General features: G+C 37.1%; 2 protein-coding genes across 3 annotated transcripts in view; one reads left to right on the top strand and one right to left on the bottom strand.

The window, feature by feature from the left end:
- LOC142348061 (uncharacterized) overlaps positions 1–3,380 on the bottom strand; it is a 69,827-nt gene extending 66,447 nt beyond the window's left edge. The window contains exon 1 of the mRNA XM_075399228.1: positions 3,270–3,380. Coding sequence (XP_075255343.1) covers positions 3,270–3,327 — 58 coding nt within the window. The 5' untranslated portion in view covers positions 3,328–3,380. The remainder of the gene's footprint in view (positions 1–3,269) is intronic.
- Positions 1–16,052, top strand: part of LOC142348656 (large ribosomal subunit protein mL54-like) — a 285,508-nt gene that overhangs the window by 118,311 nt on the left and 151,145 nt on the right. The gene's annotated exons all lie outside the window — the stretch shown is intronic.

The raw sequence follows: 16,052 nt of genomic DNA, 5'->3' as shown, positions 1-16,052 counted from the left end.
CTCGAGTGATGTATCGTGACACTGATTCTCTCTTTTATGAAATTGAGACGGATGACATATACGAAGATCTTGTACAGCTGAAACACGTACTCGATTTGAGTGATTACCCCAAGGATCATCACTTACATAGCGAATTGAACAAAAAAGTGCCACTTAAATTATCAGATGAGCTGAATGGTGACATTGTGATGGAAGCAGTTTTTCTGAAACCAAAAGATTACTCTGTAAAAACTTTGCAGAAAGTCAAACAAAGTGCCAAGGGTGTGAGCAAACATGTGAAAAAGACACTTCATCATGATAAGTTCAAAGATGTGCTCAAATCAAAATCACCATTGAGAAAACTAGTAACATCTATAACTAGTGACAAACACACACTCAACATAACAGAGTCTAACAAAATTGCGTTGAGTGCATTTGACGATAAACGTTATTATCTGAGTGATGGCGTTCGCTCATACGCGTATGGACACTACAAAATTGGTCACAAGCGGAAACAGCCCTTGGAAAAACCTCTTAAGTCCTATATTGAGATCAGTGAATGTGAAACCACCAGAAATTTAACTGAACAACTTGATACTGAGATTGAAGAAACGTTTTCACCACCTGATCCTGGGTTCTGGAAAACTTCTCAAATTGAGTCCGATGAGGAAGAAATAATTGATTTTGATTCAGCTCCAAGAGAAAAGCCGTTCTCAAGATGTCCATATATTGATTTCGAAGCAGAGGAAGAGCCGCCTGCGAAGAAGCAACGCTTGTCCAGCAAGCGTTAAATATCGATGATGCTGCCCAACTCCACCCCAGTTGGGAGTCTCAAGAAGTATTGACGAGGAGATACAAAAACCTGCGATTGCTCCGCGCAGGAGCTTCTTGTGACAAAAACAGCTTTTATAGGGGATAGCTGCCCAACTTCACCCCGGTTGGGAGTCTCAAGAAGTATTGACGAGGAGATACAAAAACTTGCGACTGCTCCGCGCAGGAGCTTCTTGTGACAATAACAGCTCTAAAAGGGGATAGCTGCCCTGTGACAATGACAGCTTTTATAGGGGATTACAATGACTTCTTTTTCTAGTCGTGTATTTCTAATATCCAGATGTCCAGACAACACAAATAGATGTTGAAGAAGATGCTGACGGAGAAATAGTTTCAAACGGGTACATTTATAAAACTTAAAACATTGATTTAAAACAGAATGTTGTGTCTGAAATTTTTATTAGATGTTTGTTATAAATAGTTTATTGTTTGTTCTTAACCTTGCTTTATTAATTTAACTTTTTTTTATTTTGTTTCATTTTTACAACCTATGCAAAAAATTAGTTCCAAGCTGTCTGTCGGTACGGTTATTTTGTTTTTTGTTTCCTCTGAGTCAATAATTAACTATCAAGAGACCAGATAACCGCGGAGTTTGAGAAAATATCCCTTATAAACTTATAACCCTGCCACGTTCAATATCGATTTTAGGTAAGTCTTTAACAATTTTAGGCAACAGTCCTAAACTAAAAGGGAATAATTGCCAAGAACTTTTCATCCGCGCGCATGATCGAACACGTTTGGGTAAAAAGAGCCAAAAAGTGTCATAGGGTGTATAGGTTTGTTACTACTGTGGAGAGTACTGAGGTTGCGGTTTTAAGACTATCAGTCTTAGAGTATTTGGGGCTAAAACAATGTAAGATTAAGGCCTACAAGCGGAATATTTACCCCTTACTTGTGCACCATTTTACCCTTAAAAATTGCCCTCCATTACACCCCACTCTTGCATCGAACTACCCCTATTACACCCCGAAATGATGTAAGAGTTTTGAGGGGAATTGGCTAAAAATCTCCCGATTACCCCACAAATCTTAAATCTTTTTAGGGTAAAAATTTGGTACGGGTTTATAAAGGTGTAAATCAATTGGAAAAGCAAAAAACCAATTTATTGGTTCAACATAAAATTTTCAGGAGTGGGTATCATTAACAAAAAATTAAATATAAACTTCCTGAATGACTAAAAGGCCTTATATAGTTTTCAGTAATCATATAAGCACATACATGATTTACATGATTTTTCGATAATTTTGAGCTTTGTAGAAGCAAATGAGTGGTACCTGATAACCAAAAAAGAACCATGCAAATTCAACCTCCCAGTTTCATACAAAATTTTCCTCGATTTCAGGAGTATTTCTAGGTCATAAGACTGTGTGCTGATTGTCAATGAACCATTTATATTTTCGGCGTCCGAAAGTGATCAATTATGAATTCTTGATATAAGAAAAAAGCCCTGGTTGATATATTTGGTTTCATACAAGGATCAATTATGGAGATTTATCGTTGGGGAATATAATCTCATCTCATTGATTTTGTACTGCTACAGATGGTTTACTTGAAATTTTGGAAAGCAGTTTTGACACATTACTTCGCAAAAAGAACACGAAAAGAAGCAAATTTGCCTGAATATTTTGGAAGTTTTCGAAGCCCATATTTATGATATGAGATTTAAGCGAGCGTGTAAAATTGTGACAGTACGGAAAATCTAGTTCAAATTTGAGAAAACTTGGAATTATTGGTAACGATTTGTGTTCTTGAGCTATCGTGAATCAAAAACTGTTAACAGGGTGCCAAATCAGCAGAAAGCAAAGAAAGACAGGGATTTTTAAGTAGACATTAAACATAGATTTTTTCATTGAATAAACAATTGATCTTATTTTAGATCTTTCAATTTTAAAATTCAAGTTATTTTAAAGAGTCAAAGATAAATGTTTAATCGGAAATTTCAAACAGAGATTAAATGTTGATCGTGGAAATACTTCTCTGAGTTTTTTGTCTTTGTTCATAGCGAAGCAAAGTTTTAGTGAAATTTTGAATACTCAAATTGGAGGTTATTTTTGTATGGACTAATTAGCGGTTAATTTTTTTGGTCTAATTAGCACCAAATTGAACTTTTTGCAGGAGTTTTAACTGAACTGTTCCTGAATTATTTACCTGAACTGAATTTGTTTCAACTTTTTTGGTATTTTGAATTCAAAAAACCAATAAATGTTTTTGTGTATAAATACCGATAGTAGCGTGTACCGAACTCCAAGTGGAAAAAAGCAGAAAAACGAAGCAAAATATATAACATATTAGAATTGCAATTGCAATTGTCCAGTTTTTTTACACTTGGAGTTTTGAAAGAATAATGCATGGCATGTGTTTCACTATAAGTCTAAGTTTCAAAAAAAGTATTTCAAGTCATAATGTTAATTTATCACAGTGGTTAGAGTTTATTTTATTAGATTCTTTGGGGTACTTACATAAAAAATACACCACAGTTGAACAATAGAAAGAGTTCATTAAGTTGAAGCGAAGCATATTTGAAAATAATTTTAGAGATCAATTGTACTAGTTAAAGCCTTCAACTTTTTGAATATTTAGACTGATAAAGCTCTAATGCTTATTTGAAGATGAACTTCAATTGACCTTTCGGTAGTAATTATTGAACTTAAAGTTACCAGTTCACAACCAAATAAACTTAAGAGCACACCACTGAACCTTGACTAGTTATTTTTATACCTTTTGATTAAACAACCAATCTTCGTCTAAAAATATCGTTAAATTAACGAGAAAATCAAGTTCATAAAAAATCAGACTCATCAGAAAATCAGAAGTATAATTATACGCGTCCACACAAAATATTGAGAAAGCAGGACTGATGCGTGAATTTAGAATAACTCATGACCTCTGATGTTCCCAGAGCAATTTTAACATTTAATTCAAAACTCTCAAGAACTTCGAGTTTTATACGATTTTATGTAGAAGGTCATTTATTGGGCCTTAAACGAAAGTGACTTTGATGCATCATGATCTCCGCTCGACCAATTATTTAAAGTTCGTAGATTTTTCATCTGAGATGATAGAACGGGTAATTTGATACTATGATACAAACAAGGGGGCTCGATAATGTGCGTTTGCACATAGTGTTCCGACCCCGTTTATTCAAATTTTTGGCATGATTGTCAACCATATGTCAAAATAGCGTCATAAAAAAAACTAAGAGTAAAAAAAATATCTTGTAGCTTACCAGAAAAGATATGGGAGCAGTCGATAATAAGGCTCGGCAACGATTAGACAAAAAAAACAAAAACAGCAACGTTAAAAAGTCGCTTATAATTACAGAAACAGTTAATTTCAAAGTAATGAAAACCATTATATATAAACCGAAAACGTCTAAAATGTTTATGATCACATTTCTCTATACGCGGGATTTAAAAGCCGTCATTATTCAGTTTTTATGCGGTTATAAAAAGAAAAACAAATAGTGACAAAAAACAAAATTTTAATTAAAACTTGTGAGAAAACGCTGTCGAAGCCGTAAAGACAAACTTTTCACCTCAAAGTATGTTGGATTGTATCTTTATTGGGAGGCAAAAATGTCTGATGTGATCTATCATTTATAAGACTAGGTAGCAAGTAGAAAAAAAAAGAGAGAAAAATGGCAAAATTAGGATACCCTTTTGTATTTTTCGATAAAAATTAATTCCCCAGTCGTCAGAGCCATTAGCAAAAGAATGAAATAATTCAAAGTGTTCGCTTTTTCCTCCAAAGGAAGTGTTTCAGACGTGTGATTAATCAAAATTTCTCTTACGTCTACAAAAAGAACGTCGAGTATATACACAAAAATCAAAATCTAATTTTTTGGGGGGAAAGGCCCGTGACGAAGCCAGTGAAGTCATAACGAATTTCTGAAGCATATTAGAGTTTAATGGCTTTGTCTAAAACAAATAAAATCTTATGTGAACTATAGTTAACGAAACTAAGTAACAGATAGAGACATATAAAAAACAAAATTGCAAATATAAAAATTATTTCTTGAAAACAATTGTTTTCAAAGTCATGAAAACCGTCAACTATCTACCCGTATCAGAATACAATTTAATTTGTTCCTCCTTAAAAAACAAATGAGAACTGTTTTTATTCAGGAAGATTTATACAACTGAAGAGACTAATTAAAAACGGCAATTGAAGAGAAAACTCAAAAAAAATTAAAATAAGTTTTTCGAGAAAGTGGTGTCGAAGCCGTTAAACCAAAATCTTTACGTTTAAAGGTTTTAAAATGTTCAATTGTGCTTCATTTTGTGCGCAAATACTAAGATATTTGAGCTGTCAATAAATTGATAATGTGACAAGACGAGATAAAGACATGAAAAATGGGCAAATGACTAACAAAGTAAAAAAAATTGTGAAGACTAGTAAGCCAGAAAACCAGTCTTACGTAACGCATAAAACTGCAATGAATATCGAATAAATTTCAGCAGTAGGTATCAGCATTCTTTCTTTGCTGACAGTAAGCTACAAGTTGACCAATTTAAGAGAGAAGAAAAATCAATGTTTAGTGATTAATTTTTTTTAGAAAATCAAATATTTTTGAAATCAAAAAGACCATGGGCTTTCGAATAAAAAAATTCAATACAATAATTTGGAACTGCCTTGGAAGCTAATTGGAGCTATCGCCAATTAGCTTTGATTTAAAATGTTCTGTTCTCTAATTAACATGAAAAATATCAACGTTTTTCTTAGAAAAAGATTGACTGATTACAATCCGAGTTTTTTTTTGGATTTTAACTGTCCAACATTGAAGCAAAACAATTCTCGCTGTTGCTGTTCTCTCTTTAAGAATACTGTTCTTTCAAAAGTTATAGATCTAAATAATTTTTTTGTTACAATAGCAAAAATAAATGCTGCGTTTTCGATAATCATCGAGCAAAGTTAAGAAAAAAACGGCAACATTTTTGTTCGAGAGCACTCTCAATAGAATCAGAAGTAAAACTAGCAACTTTGAAGTTTAGAAAGGTTATGTTGATGGTTTTTGGGTGTGTACGTACGGCAAATTTAATCAAATTGTTCTAAAGAAGTATATTTCGTGTAATTTTTGATGAAAATGGCTGAGTATTGACATTTTTAGCCAAATTTTTATCAAAAAAATGAAATCAAAATAGTCAACAATACTTTTTTGTGTTTTGAAGAAATCAATCAGAATATTGTTAATAATTCTAACATATTTCAGAAAAAAAACTAACTAATTTATTTCTCAATCCAACTCTACAGTAATACCGATTGCCGGTTATATTCAAACGCAATCAAAACAGCTGGAATTATCCCTCAGCTAATAAAAGACTGATGAACCACAGTCTAACAACAACAATAAGTCCGAGCTTCTCGCTCAATCAAATCAGGCAAACTTAGCCAAATAACTCTAATTCTATAACAGCGACTATTCAGAGCATCGCGCTCAATCGCTCCGGCAAAGTTACGCAACGACGCTCAATAACGATTCACAGAGCCTCTCGCTCAATAATACCGGCAAACTATGCCAAACAACCGATAATGAACTCGTTGGCGATTTGCAACTTCTGCGCTGCGCTTATAGTGTAAGCCGCTTTTATACTGAGCCGAGCAAACAGTTTGTTTACTCAAACCAAATAACCGTCATTATTGCACCACGTTTTCCACCTGCTGTAATGCTATTGGCTACTTTGTTTACATTCCGTCATACCAATGCCGTAAAAACGCAACGTGTCGAATACCAAACTTACTTATTAGATATCAGCCAAGGCTTACAGTCCGGTTGCGTCGCACGTCCGTAACAAACAAAAATTTCAAAATGGCCGACAAGTCAACTTATACTTAGTTACCTATTACATATGTGTATCCGGGTCTTTTGTTTACATAAAGCGGTTTGGGGGTATGACTCGTATTCCACTGAATTGGGCGTAGGCTCAGGGCCTTCTTGCAACCTAGTATGACTAGCGTTCATTAAACTCAAAATTTGCGAATTTCGGATTTTTCCCAAAATCATCACTTTTTCCCCTCATAAGTGTTAATTGCTCCGGACTGGGTAGAGCTGGCACCACCAATCCTGGTTTGTGAATAGTTTAGGGGCGCCTTAGGGTGATGGTGACCCCAGCTTGGTTCAGCCATATCGGCTTCAAAAAATCGAGGGGGGGGTGTACAGATTTTCGGTCCCAACTTGTAAAAATTTTCAGATTTGACCAAAATCGAGAATTCCTAAAAATCCTAATTTCTTTCAGTTATAATGGATGTCAGTGACTACTAACGGTTTTTTCGTTGCAACAAGCTACTCGCGGATTACAGCAAGCTAATATTCAGTATAGAACGCAATTTCATATAAATCCCCGTAAAATGCATTGAGGTCAGTAATACGCTATAATTGGTTTATGAACTTCTGCTATGTAGCAGTGGCTTTTTATATGCTCTTATTGGACATCATGAGAGCTAAGATACCGACATATAAATCACGCAAAAGATTGAAAGAGATGGCTTAACCTCTTTACAGAGACTTTCATAATAACAGCTCAATGATGACATTTGTTATGATTCCACACTTTATGATAACAGTACATATGATAGCAGCAAGCGCCAAGGTTCCGCAAACTCTCAATCAGTGCACCACAAATCCTCAATCTTTAATAGAATAACCGCAATTTCTAAGAGTTCAAGGTAACCGCTCTAACAAAATTACTTCACTTTCTGTTTCTCGTTAAAGTCATTACTGAAACTAATCTACTTGGTAGCTTGTTCCCCGTCTAGAGCTGAATGTTCTTTTAAAGGTTGTCCGGTGTTCGCAGCTGTAATATTGTCTCTAGTTGCATTACTTAATTGTCCGTTCAACTTAAAAAAATGCTTCACACCTAAAATTCTGATAATTGTGGTTTTAGGCCATTGGTTAAGATTTTACATACCTTCCTTCTATACTTTTTATCCTCCTGGATAAATTTAACATCAGATCAAAGTGCACTATCAGTAAAATTGTAACTTTTAACCCAAGACTTTCCGAACACACAATACGTTTTCGATTAGGCCAATGTTCTTCATCCTATTTAAATGTCCAATTTAAGCTTCCGCCTCTTTATCGGCTCGCTCTATCACTTGTCTCAGAATCAGGCTCATAAGCGTATCGTCAGCCAAATTGACCCCACTAACATTCATTTTCCTAAGAGTGTCGTACATACTCCGAAAAAGCTCTCCCTCGGTTGTGTTCCACCAGACCATCGATATTTCTCTAAATTTCTTCAACTTTGCACCCCTCTCAAAAAACGCAGTATGTTTAGTGTTTCTTCAGAGACTCCTCAACTATTCCCATCTTAAGTTGGAGTACCCCATTCCTTTGGAAAACATCGAGCCTGTTTATCTCGTCGGCCATCAATGCTGGTTGTCCAATGTACGAATGATCCATATAGAGGAGCACTTGGTGGATCGAATAATCCCAATGGGCAAAGAAGCACGTTTTGAGATGCCGTACTTTCAGTTCGAGCATCGCCGGGTCAACATCAGTTTTAAGGTCCCTTCCCAGGCTTGGCGCTACGTTCCTGGCAGCGTCTTCAATTTCTTCTGATGAGAAGATTCCATCGTCCTGCAGTGCTTGCCTCAAGCTAAACTGCGGATCCATTTATAGTTTTCGTTTTCTCCGTATTTTCTCTAAGTAGCTTAATTAAGCGGTTTCGCGTTGCCGACTGAGTGATAACCGGCTTCAGACTGTTGATTCTTAACAATGATCCCTGGTGTGTTTACGTTTGACTATCGAGTGCATATTATGCTGTTTGACATTTGCTAAACCAATACACGTTTCTATATCACCTTACCTATTCGTTTGCCTAGTCATATTTGAGTTCTAGCTTGTGATTGCTTCCTGTCAATTGGCCTTGAAGGCAACAATTTACCGCTTTAGTGATATTTACAGCTCAAATGGAGGTTCTTTAGCACTATGAATGATTAGAGCAAAAGTTAATGAGCAAGAAGTTTGAAAAGTCTTACGGACGTCGTGAAGGACCTGGATCAAACGGGATTTCACCAGCCACAACAAGGATCTGAGTTTCCATTGAAATGTCCCACATAATTCTTCTTTCTTGTTCCTGCTTCTCCTCCCTTCTACACTCTGACTGGGTTCCCTTCATTGTTGCCCATGGGCTGAGAGACATGTTTCTCCCGTCCGGAAGTTGAACAGAATTTGGCTGGCCTGCATGTAGGGTTTGACTCCATCTGTGGTTTTGTTCCCACCCGTCCGCTGGAAAAAAGTTTTGATTGTCCGTCGCTCCTGCTTCTTGCGCAGCCAGGTTTGCTCGTCTGCTTTGGTTAGGTCCTGTGGGGTTCTGTTCTGTCGTCAACTCCTCCTGGTAAGGGGTTTCCTTTTGGCAGCCGCTTCTCTCGCTCAAGGTCCGTGGAACTACTGGAGAACAATTCCTGACTGTTAGCTACCACTGGTGCCTCCAGACCAATCGCTTCCCGCCAATGGTCAGCCGCATGCAACTGAGATTTGAACTCAATATTATAGTCTGTACCTGAGCCAAGATGTGCATTCAAATGTTGGACGGCTAGCTGCTCTTTCGACGTGTTCACATCAATTAATTCTCTGACCGTAAAATTTGTTCCCAGTGGTTGTGCATCCTCCAGATTCTGACTGCCTTGCCTCTCATCTATCAAAACGGAGGAAGAGGGTGGACGCTCTCAGTCTGTTGAGTAGCTCTCCTCGCAATCCGGGGTCGGAGGGCCGAGGTCAGCGTGTTCTTGGCTGTGTTGCGGCCCTTCATCAGGCCCCTCGTTCGTCTGGAGTCTTGGGGATAGCTGAAATTTGATTTGGACCAGTTGAGTTGTCTTTCCTTCATCTAATTCTCCTCCTGCTGAAGCGATGTTGTCGCTTAAGTCAGAGTGCAAGGCTTCCTCAGATAAGCTTTCTTTGTTGTCTGCGTTCAGTTCGTCTGGAACTTCCCGGGCCTTGTCACGTTCAGCGTCTGACATAAAATTTGCAGAGCGTTGCTGTTCCTCATTCCATGCAGCCGTAGGAAATACAATCTCCATCAGTTTTTTCAAAATGAGCAAAGTTTTTTGTAGAATTGCAGAAACTGAACACCTCAGCAATTGGCAGTTCCCTATTGCGGAATCAGAGTTTCTTTTTTGCTCTTCGGTAGGCTCCGTTAGCGTTGGCTTGCGCTCAACCTCTTTTTCTTTTGGTGACAAACTGTAAATCGTTTTCTGCATTCTTTAATTGCTTTTCTTTCTTTCACATTTGTTCTCTTCTCCTTTGACGGACCAGCTGTCTTGTGATTGTCTGGGTTGTCTTCTTGCGTGCCAATTTGTGAGGCAACATTTTCGCAAACCAGTTCGTCTCTGTCATTTTCTGCCACTACTTTCAATAATGGAAATTTTTGAGTGCACAACGTGATTACTTCGTGCACTCGCTCATCGCTGTGAGGAAAGGGGTCTCACAGGTGGGTAGAGCTAAATAATTCTTTTCTGATTCTTTACTGTCACCCAGAATGTTTTCAGTAGACCCTCTTTGATTTTGGTTCGTCCCACTGATCAGTGTTTTTGGGCTCCTCAGTCTCCAGGACTGCACTAGCTGCTGCTGATTCAGTTTCCACTGATTCGTTGCACTCAACCGACTCTTGCAGTCTCTCATCGATCTGCCGCTCCACCACCTGCATTTTTACCACTAGATCTGGCATGTGGCTCCATTTCCTGTCTCTAGGCAATTGAAGGTAGATTTGATCTGTTGTTCTGAGCCAAAGTGCTTAAATCCTGGCGTACACCGTGTCCGCCTCGTTGAGAACAAGATTGGTGCTCCAAGCAATTACCTGCTCAGCAAAATCGGCTACCAGTTCCTCTGGTGTTTGAAAAGTTAAGTTTTCTAACTCGTCTTCAATCAGCGAGTCTAACTCATGCTCGCTTCCTTCTAGCTCCATGCGCTTGGACCAGTCGATGTCTAGTACTCCAGGTTCGGCACGTGCCTCTACTGTGTCCTCCATTTCGAGATTCACATTGAGAGTCACATCAGTCTCCTTTTCCACTTCCCTCTCAGTGTCGGAATTGGTTGTGCTGTGGAATTGCCACTGTCTTTGGAGGAGACGGCTTCCTCTACAAGTTTTTCAGTTTCAAGTACTCTCCCTTGCTGGGTCTCATTTTCTTTGCTACGGGTTAACCACACGTTCGATGTTTGGTACACCGTCACCTCGGTGCCATCACTTAGGGTATGTGATTCTGGGACGAGGATTCCCAATTCTATTTCTAATCTCTGGAGCTCCCAGAAAATTTCTTCGAATTAGCTATAGTGGTGGCTCGATTCGTGCCCCTCCTTCAGTTCCTCTCGAGCTTTTAAGCACATCACGTCGATGGTTATGTCATCCAGTTCTCCTTTGCAAATCAGTCTATGCAAATCAGTCTAGTATTCACAGGAATTTAAACCTCGATGAAAAGGTTGTATGTAACTCGTTGCAGTGCACTGTCAGTAGAAGAGTAAGTAGTTATGTCAAAAATAACTTTGAATAAGAAAAAAACATCAATTACTTTCTAATAAATTTATTAAACTAAGTTTATAAAGACATTTGAAATTAAGTTTTTACTATTCAATTAATTTGAATTGTATTCAGACGCTGTCTTTTTAAGATCTGTTCAAACATTTTCACGAATTTTGAAGTCAAATTGAAGCAATGATTTGATCACTCCGAAGCAGAAAGTGGAGTCAAAAAGTGAGTTCTTCTGTGGAGTACATTTTTCTCATTCTAGTTTTGAAGTAGAGTAAGAAAGTGATGTATGAAAAAGAGTTCAATTTCTTGCTATTGATTTTTTGTTCACATGTGGCATTTTCGCTTCAATTTTTACTTCCTTGTGATTTTTTTTCTAAATTGTTTTTCGAATCCAATCATAGTTCAATTTTTTGTGTAGTCAATAATGTATGATTCTGAATTTTGATTAGGCTGCTTATCACGGGAAAACCATAGCGCCCAGATCGCACAATTCGAAAGGTTTTAGATTGGTTGTTCGTCTTCTTCTTAACATCAATAGATTTCCCGTACTATGCTCTTGGCTGTTCAAAAGTTTCGAGGGTAAAAACACATAAATTAAATAACTGTAAAAACTAATTACAATAACTCAATAGGCATCAGTTAACATGCGCTACGACAATCAAAATAACTACTACTATAACTAATTCTAACACAAGCAACCACAAGCTTGGAAAAAAAACTAACTAATTTATTTCTCAATCCAACTCTACAGTAATACCGATTGCCGGTTATATTCAAACGCAATCAAAACAGCTGGAATTATCCCTCAGCTAATAAAAGACTGATGAACCACAGTCTAACAACAACAATAAGTCCGAGCTTCTCGCTCAATCAAATCAGGCAAACTTAGCCAAATAACTCTAATTCTATAACAGCGACTATTCAGAGCATCGCGCTCAATCGCTCCGGCAAAGTTACGCAACGACGCTCAATAACGATTCACAGAGCCTCTCGCTCAATAATACCGGCAAACTATGTCAAACAACCGATAATGAACTTGTTGGCGATTTGCAACTTCTGCGCTGCGCTTATAGTGTAAGCCGCTTTTATACTGAGCCGAGCAAACAGTTTGTTTACTCAAACCAAATAAGCGTCATTATTGCACCACGTTTTCCACCTGCTGTAATGCTATTGGCTACTTTGTTTACATTCCGTCATACCAAAGCCGTAAAAACGCAACGTGTCGAATACCAAACTTACTTATTAGATATCAGCCAAGATGGCAGCCAAATATACGTATATGCGAATTCCGGATTTTTCGGTTCTTACGTGCGATTTGTTTACATAGGGGGATTACTAGGGTACCGTCCGCACGTCCGCTTGTCCGCTAGAGGCTTACAGTCCGGTTGCGTCGTACGTCCGTAACAAACAAAAATTTCAAAATGGCCGACAAGTCAACTTATACTTAGTTACCTATTACATATGTGTATCCGGGTCTTTTGTTTACATAAAGCGGTTTGGGGGTATGGCTCGTATTCCACTGAATTGGGCGTAGGCTCATGGCCTTCTTGCAACCTAGTATGACTAGCGTTCATTAAACTCAAAATTTGCGAATTGCGGATTTTTCCCAAAATCATCACTTTTTCCCCTCATAAGTGTTAATTGCTCCAGACTGGGTAGAGCTGGCACCACCAATCCTGGTTTGTGAATAGTTTAGGGGCGCCTTACGGTGATGGTGACCCCAGCTTGGTTCAGCCATATCGGCTTCAAAAAATCGAGGGGGGTGTACAGATTTTCGGTCCCAACTTGTAAAAATTTTCAGATTTGACCAAAATCGAGAATTCCTAAAAATCCTAATTTCTTTCAGTTATAATGGATGTCAGTGACTACTAACGGTTTTTTCGTTGCAACAAGCTACTCGCGGATTAAAGCAAGCTAATATTCAGTATAGAACGCAATTTCATATAAATCCCCGTAAAATGCATTGAGGTCAGTAATACGCTATAATTGGTTTATGAACTTCTGCTATGTAGCAGTGGCTTTTTATATGCTCTTATTGGACCTCATGAGAGCTAAGATACCGACATATAAATCACGCAAAAGATTGAAAGAGATGGCTTAACCTCTTTACAGAGACTTTCATGATAACAGCTCAATGATGACATTTTTTATGACTCCACACTTTATGATAACAGTACATATGATAGCAGCAAGCGCCAAGGTTCCGCAAACTCTCAATCAGTGCACCACAAATCCTCAATCTTTAATAGAATAACCGCAATTTCTAAGAGTTCAAGGTAACCGCTCTAACAAAATTACTTCACTTTCCGTTTCTCGTTAAAGTCATTACTGAACCTAATCTACTTGGTAGCTTGTTCCCCGTCTAGAGCTGAATGTTCTTTTAATGGTTGTCCGGTGTTCGCAGCTGTTATATTGTCTCTAGTTGCATTACTTAATTGTCCGTTCAACTTAAAAAAAATGCTTCACACCTAAAATTCTGATAATTGTGGTTTTAGGCCATTGGTTACGATTTTACAAATAAAATTCTTTGAAATCTAGGTCAGGTCTTGTCCTGCTATTTTTTTGTTTTTGGTGTGTTTGAAATCAAACACTTTTCTCTTTGTTGGTGAAAATTTGATTCCACTGCATGAAGTTGAGCAATGGCAATATGAAATGAAACTTAGTTACTTATTTTGTTCCAAAAAAGGATTCGCAAATCTTAAGATTTGGAACCAGTGCTATTGTATCATATTGAAAACTCAATTTGACTTGAAATTTGTGTCAATAACAAATCAGTTTTGGGATGAGATTTTTCGAGAAAAAGACAAAAATGGAAAAAAGACAAAAAGAACCTAAATCGTTCCGGATAAAAGTACTATTATTCAGTTTTTGCAAGAGCTTTGTTTTTATCCTCAGAATTGAAAGGTTGTTTTTCGTTTCTTTTATTTTGCTTATAACTGCATATCCTAATACCCCGTCAAAAAATAATTGGCGTCCAATTTTAATAATCATTGCTTTGAAATGTGATCGATTGACTTGATTGGTCCTTACAACCATTTGTTTCTGTGATTTCAGTCCCCGTTAGGTTCCATCACTGCATTCTTTTGCTTATCAATGTTTTTCTTCACCCTTAATACCTGCCTCAATGCAAAAAATTTTCATTTGTTTGGTCTTTCTATGCTTGATCCATTTTTATGGTTTTTCTGGTTTCTGCAGAACTTCTATACAGATTTTTTGAAACCTGAATTTAATATTGACGAGTTTAATAAAAAAAGGACCAAGTTTAAGGAGCCTAATACTGACGGATCAGGACAGCGAGGGATCAGTTTTTGTAAGCTTTTCGGTCATCAAGGCGAGAAAGATATTAAGTGGCTGAATAATACCTTCGTTAACAACTTCAATTTTCGCCCTTACGCCAGGATTCGCAATGCAGTTGAAAGTCAGGTTTTCTTTAAAACCTTTTCTAATTTTCAAAACCATTGTATAGTAGTCTAATTCATTAATTTTGAAAACATGCCTCAAAAAAGCAATAGTTTGCATTGACTTTTTGTAACAAGAAATGGGTACAGTTTACGTATCAAAAGAAATATTTGAACGTCATCGCCACAAAATAGTGTAATCAAAGCGTTCTTAAACATGTAGACAAATTAAATTAAGTTAGTGCAAATTAATAGTAAGTCAAAACTAACCATTCATCTTCCACGTTTGTGGGGAAATGTATATTCGAAGGTTCCTTTGGTTTGAGTGGATCAGAAAGGTAGTTTTCTATTTTTCTTTTCCATTTCAATGATATTTGAATTGAAAACAAAAACCCAGACACTGTTAATCTTTTTAATATCTTAACCAAAGGTTGGAAAACTGTTTTGGTTATTCTGCATATTATCGCCTCGCCGCTGCTTTATGAGCTAGTGAATGAAGGTTATTTTAAAGTGAACTGAATATTTAGTTTTTAGAACGCTGAATGGCTAAAATAATTCTCAGGAAACCCTAAGAATGGTTATCCGAAAGCTCTCGAGGAGTACGACATACAAAGCGCTGAGCCAGCCAAGTGAGGATGATCTCCTGTTTTCATTTCCTTTTGGGACACATAGTTATCGAGTCACTTTTGAAATCCTGCGACATCTCTTTTTTCCAGCACATAAATAGGGAATTTAATTGCTATATTTTGAGATGATTGGGTATTAAACCAGAACTGTTCGAAATATGCTCGCATTTGCTCAATTTTATACATCAGAACTTCAATTTCCTGTAGAAGAACATACTGGTGACTTCTGTCGATTTTTAAAATTATACTTTACATGATAATAAAAAATTATCCTGATGTCGAAATAAGTCAATGTGAATTTAAAGAGAAAAAGTGAATGGTTTGCAAGTCGACCAGCTTAAGTTGGCCCTCAACTTGCGCAATGTAAACAAAAATTTGTAGTCGATGTTTAAGACATTGATATGACTTGACAGGACTCAAATGAAAGTAAGGCAGATTCTTATAGGGAAAGATCACCGTTCATTGAAAAACTTTTAACATCTATTAATCATCAAAAAATATCCTAAATAAAGTTTTCTCCATTTTCGTTTTTGAATTCTGATGCTGCTTCTAAAATCGACTCAAAACCACAGATCAATTCCAAACGCACTAGATAAGAACAGTATTTGACGGTGTCGCCTAATTATCAGTAAACAAGTGAAGTCATCCGGTCAAATTGAATTCATAGTCTCCTCCCAACGTAAAGAAAAGAAGCAATTGTTTGGACCTCAAATTGCAAAAATATGCAACAATTCCCGTTAATTATTATTTGAATA

This window comes from Convolutriloba macropyga, chromosome 10 (genome assembly GCF_964194025.1).
Source record: "Convolutriloba macropyga chromosome 10, txConMacr16.3, whole genome shotgun sequence".
In the NCBI taxonomy this organism is placed as follows: domain Eukaryota; kingdom Metazoa; phylum Xenacoelomorpha; order Acoela; family Convolutidae; genus Convolutriloba; species Convolutriloba macropyga.
The sequence above is the reverse complement of the archived record's forward strand: the minus strand, read 5'-3'. Positions and strand labels throughout refer to the sequence as shown.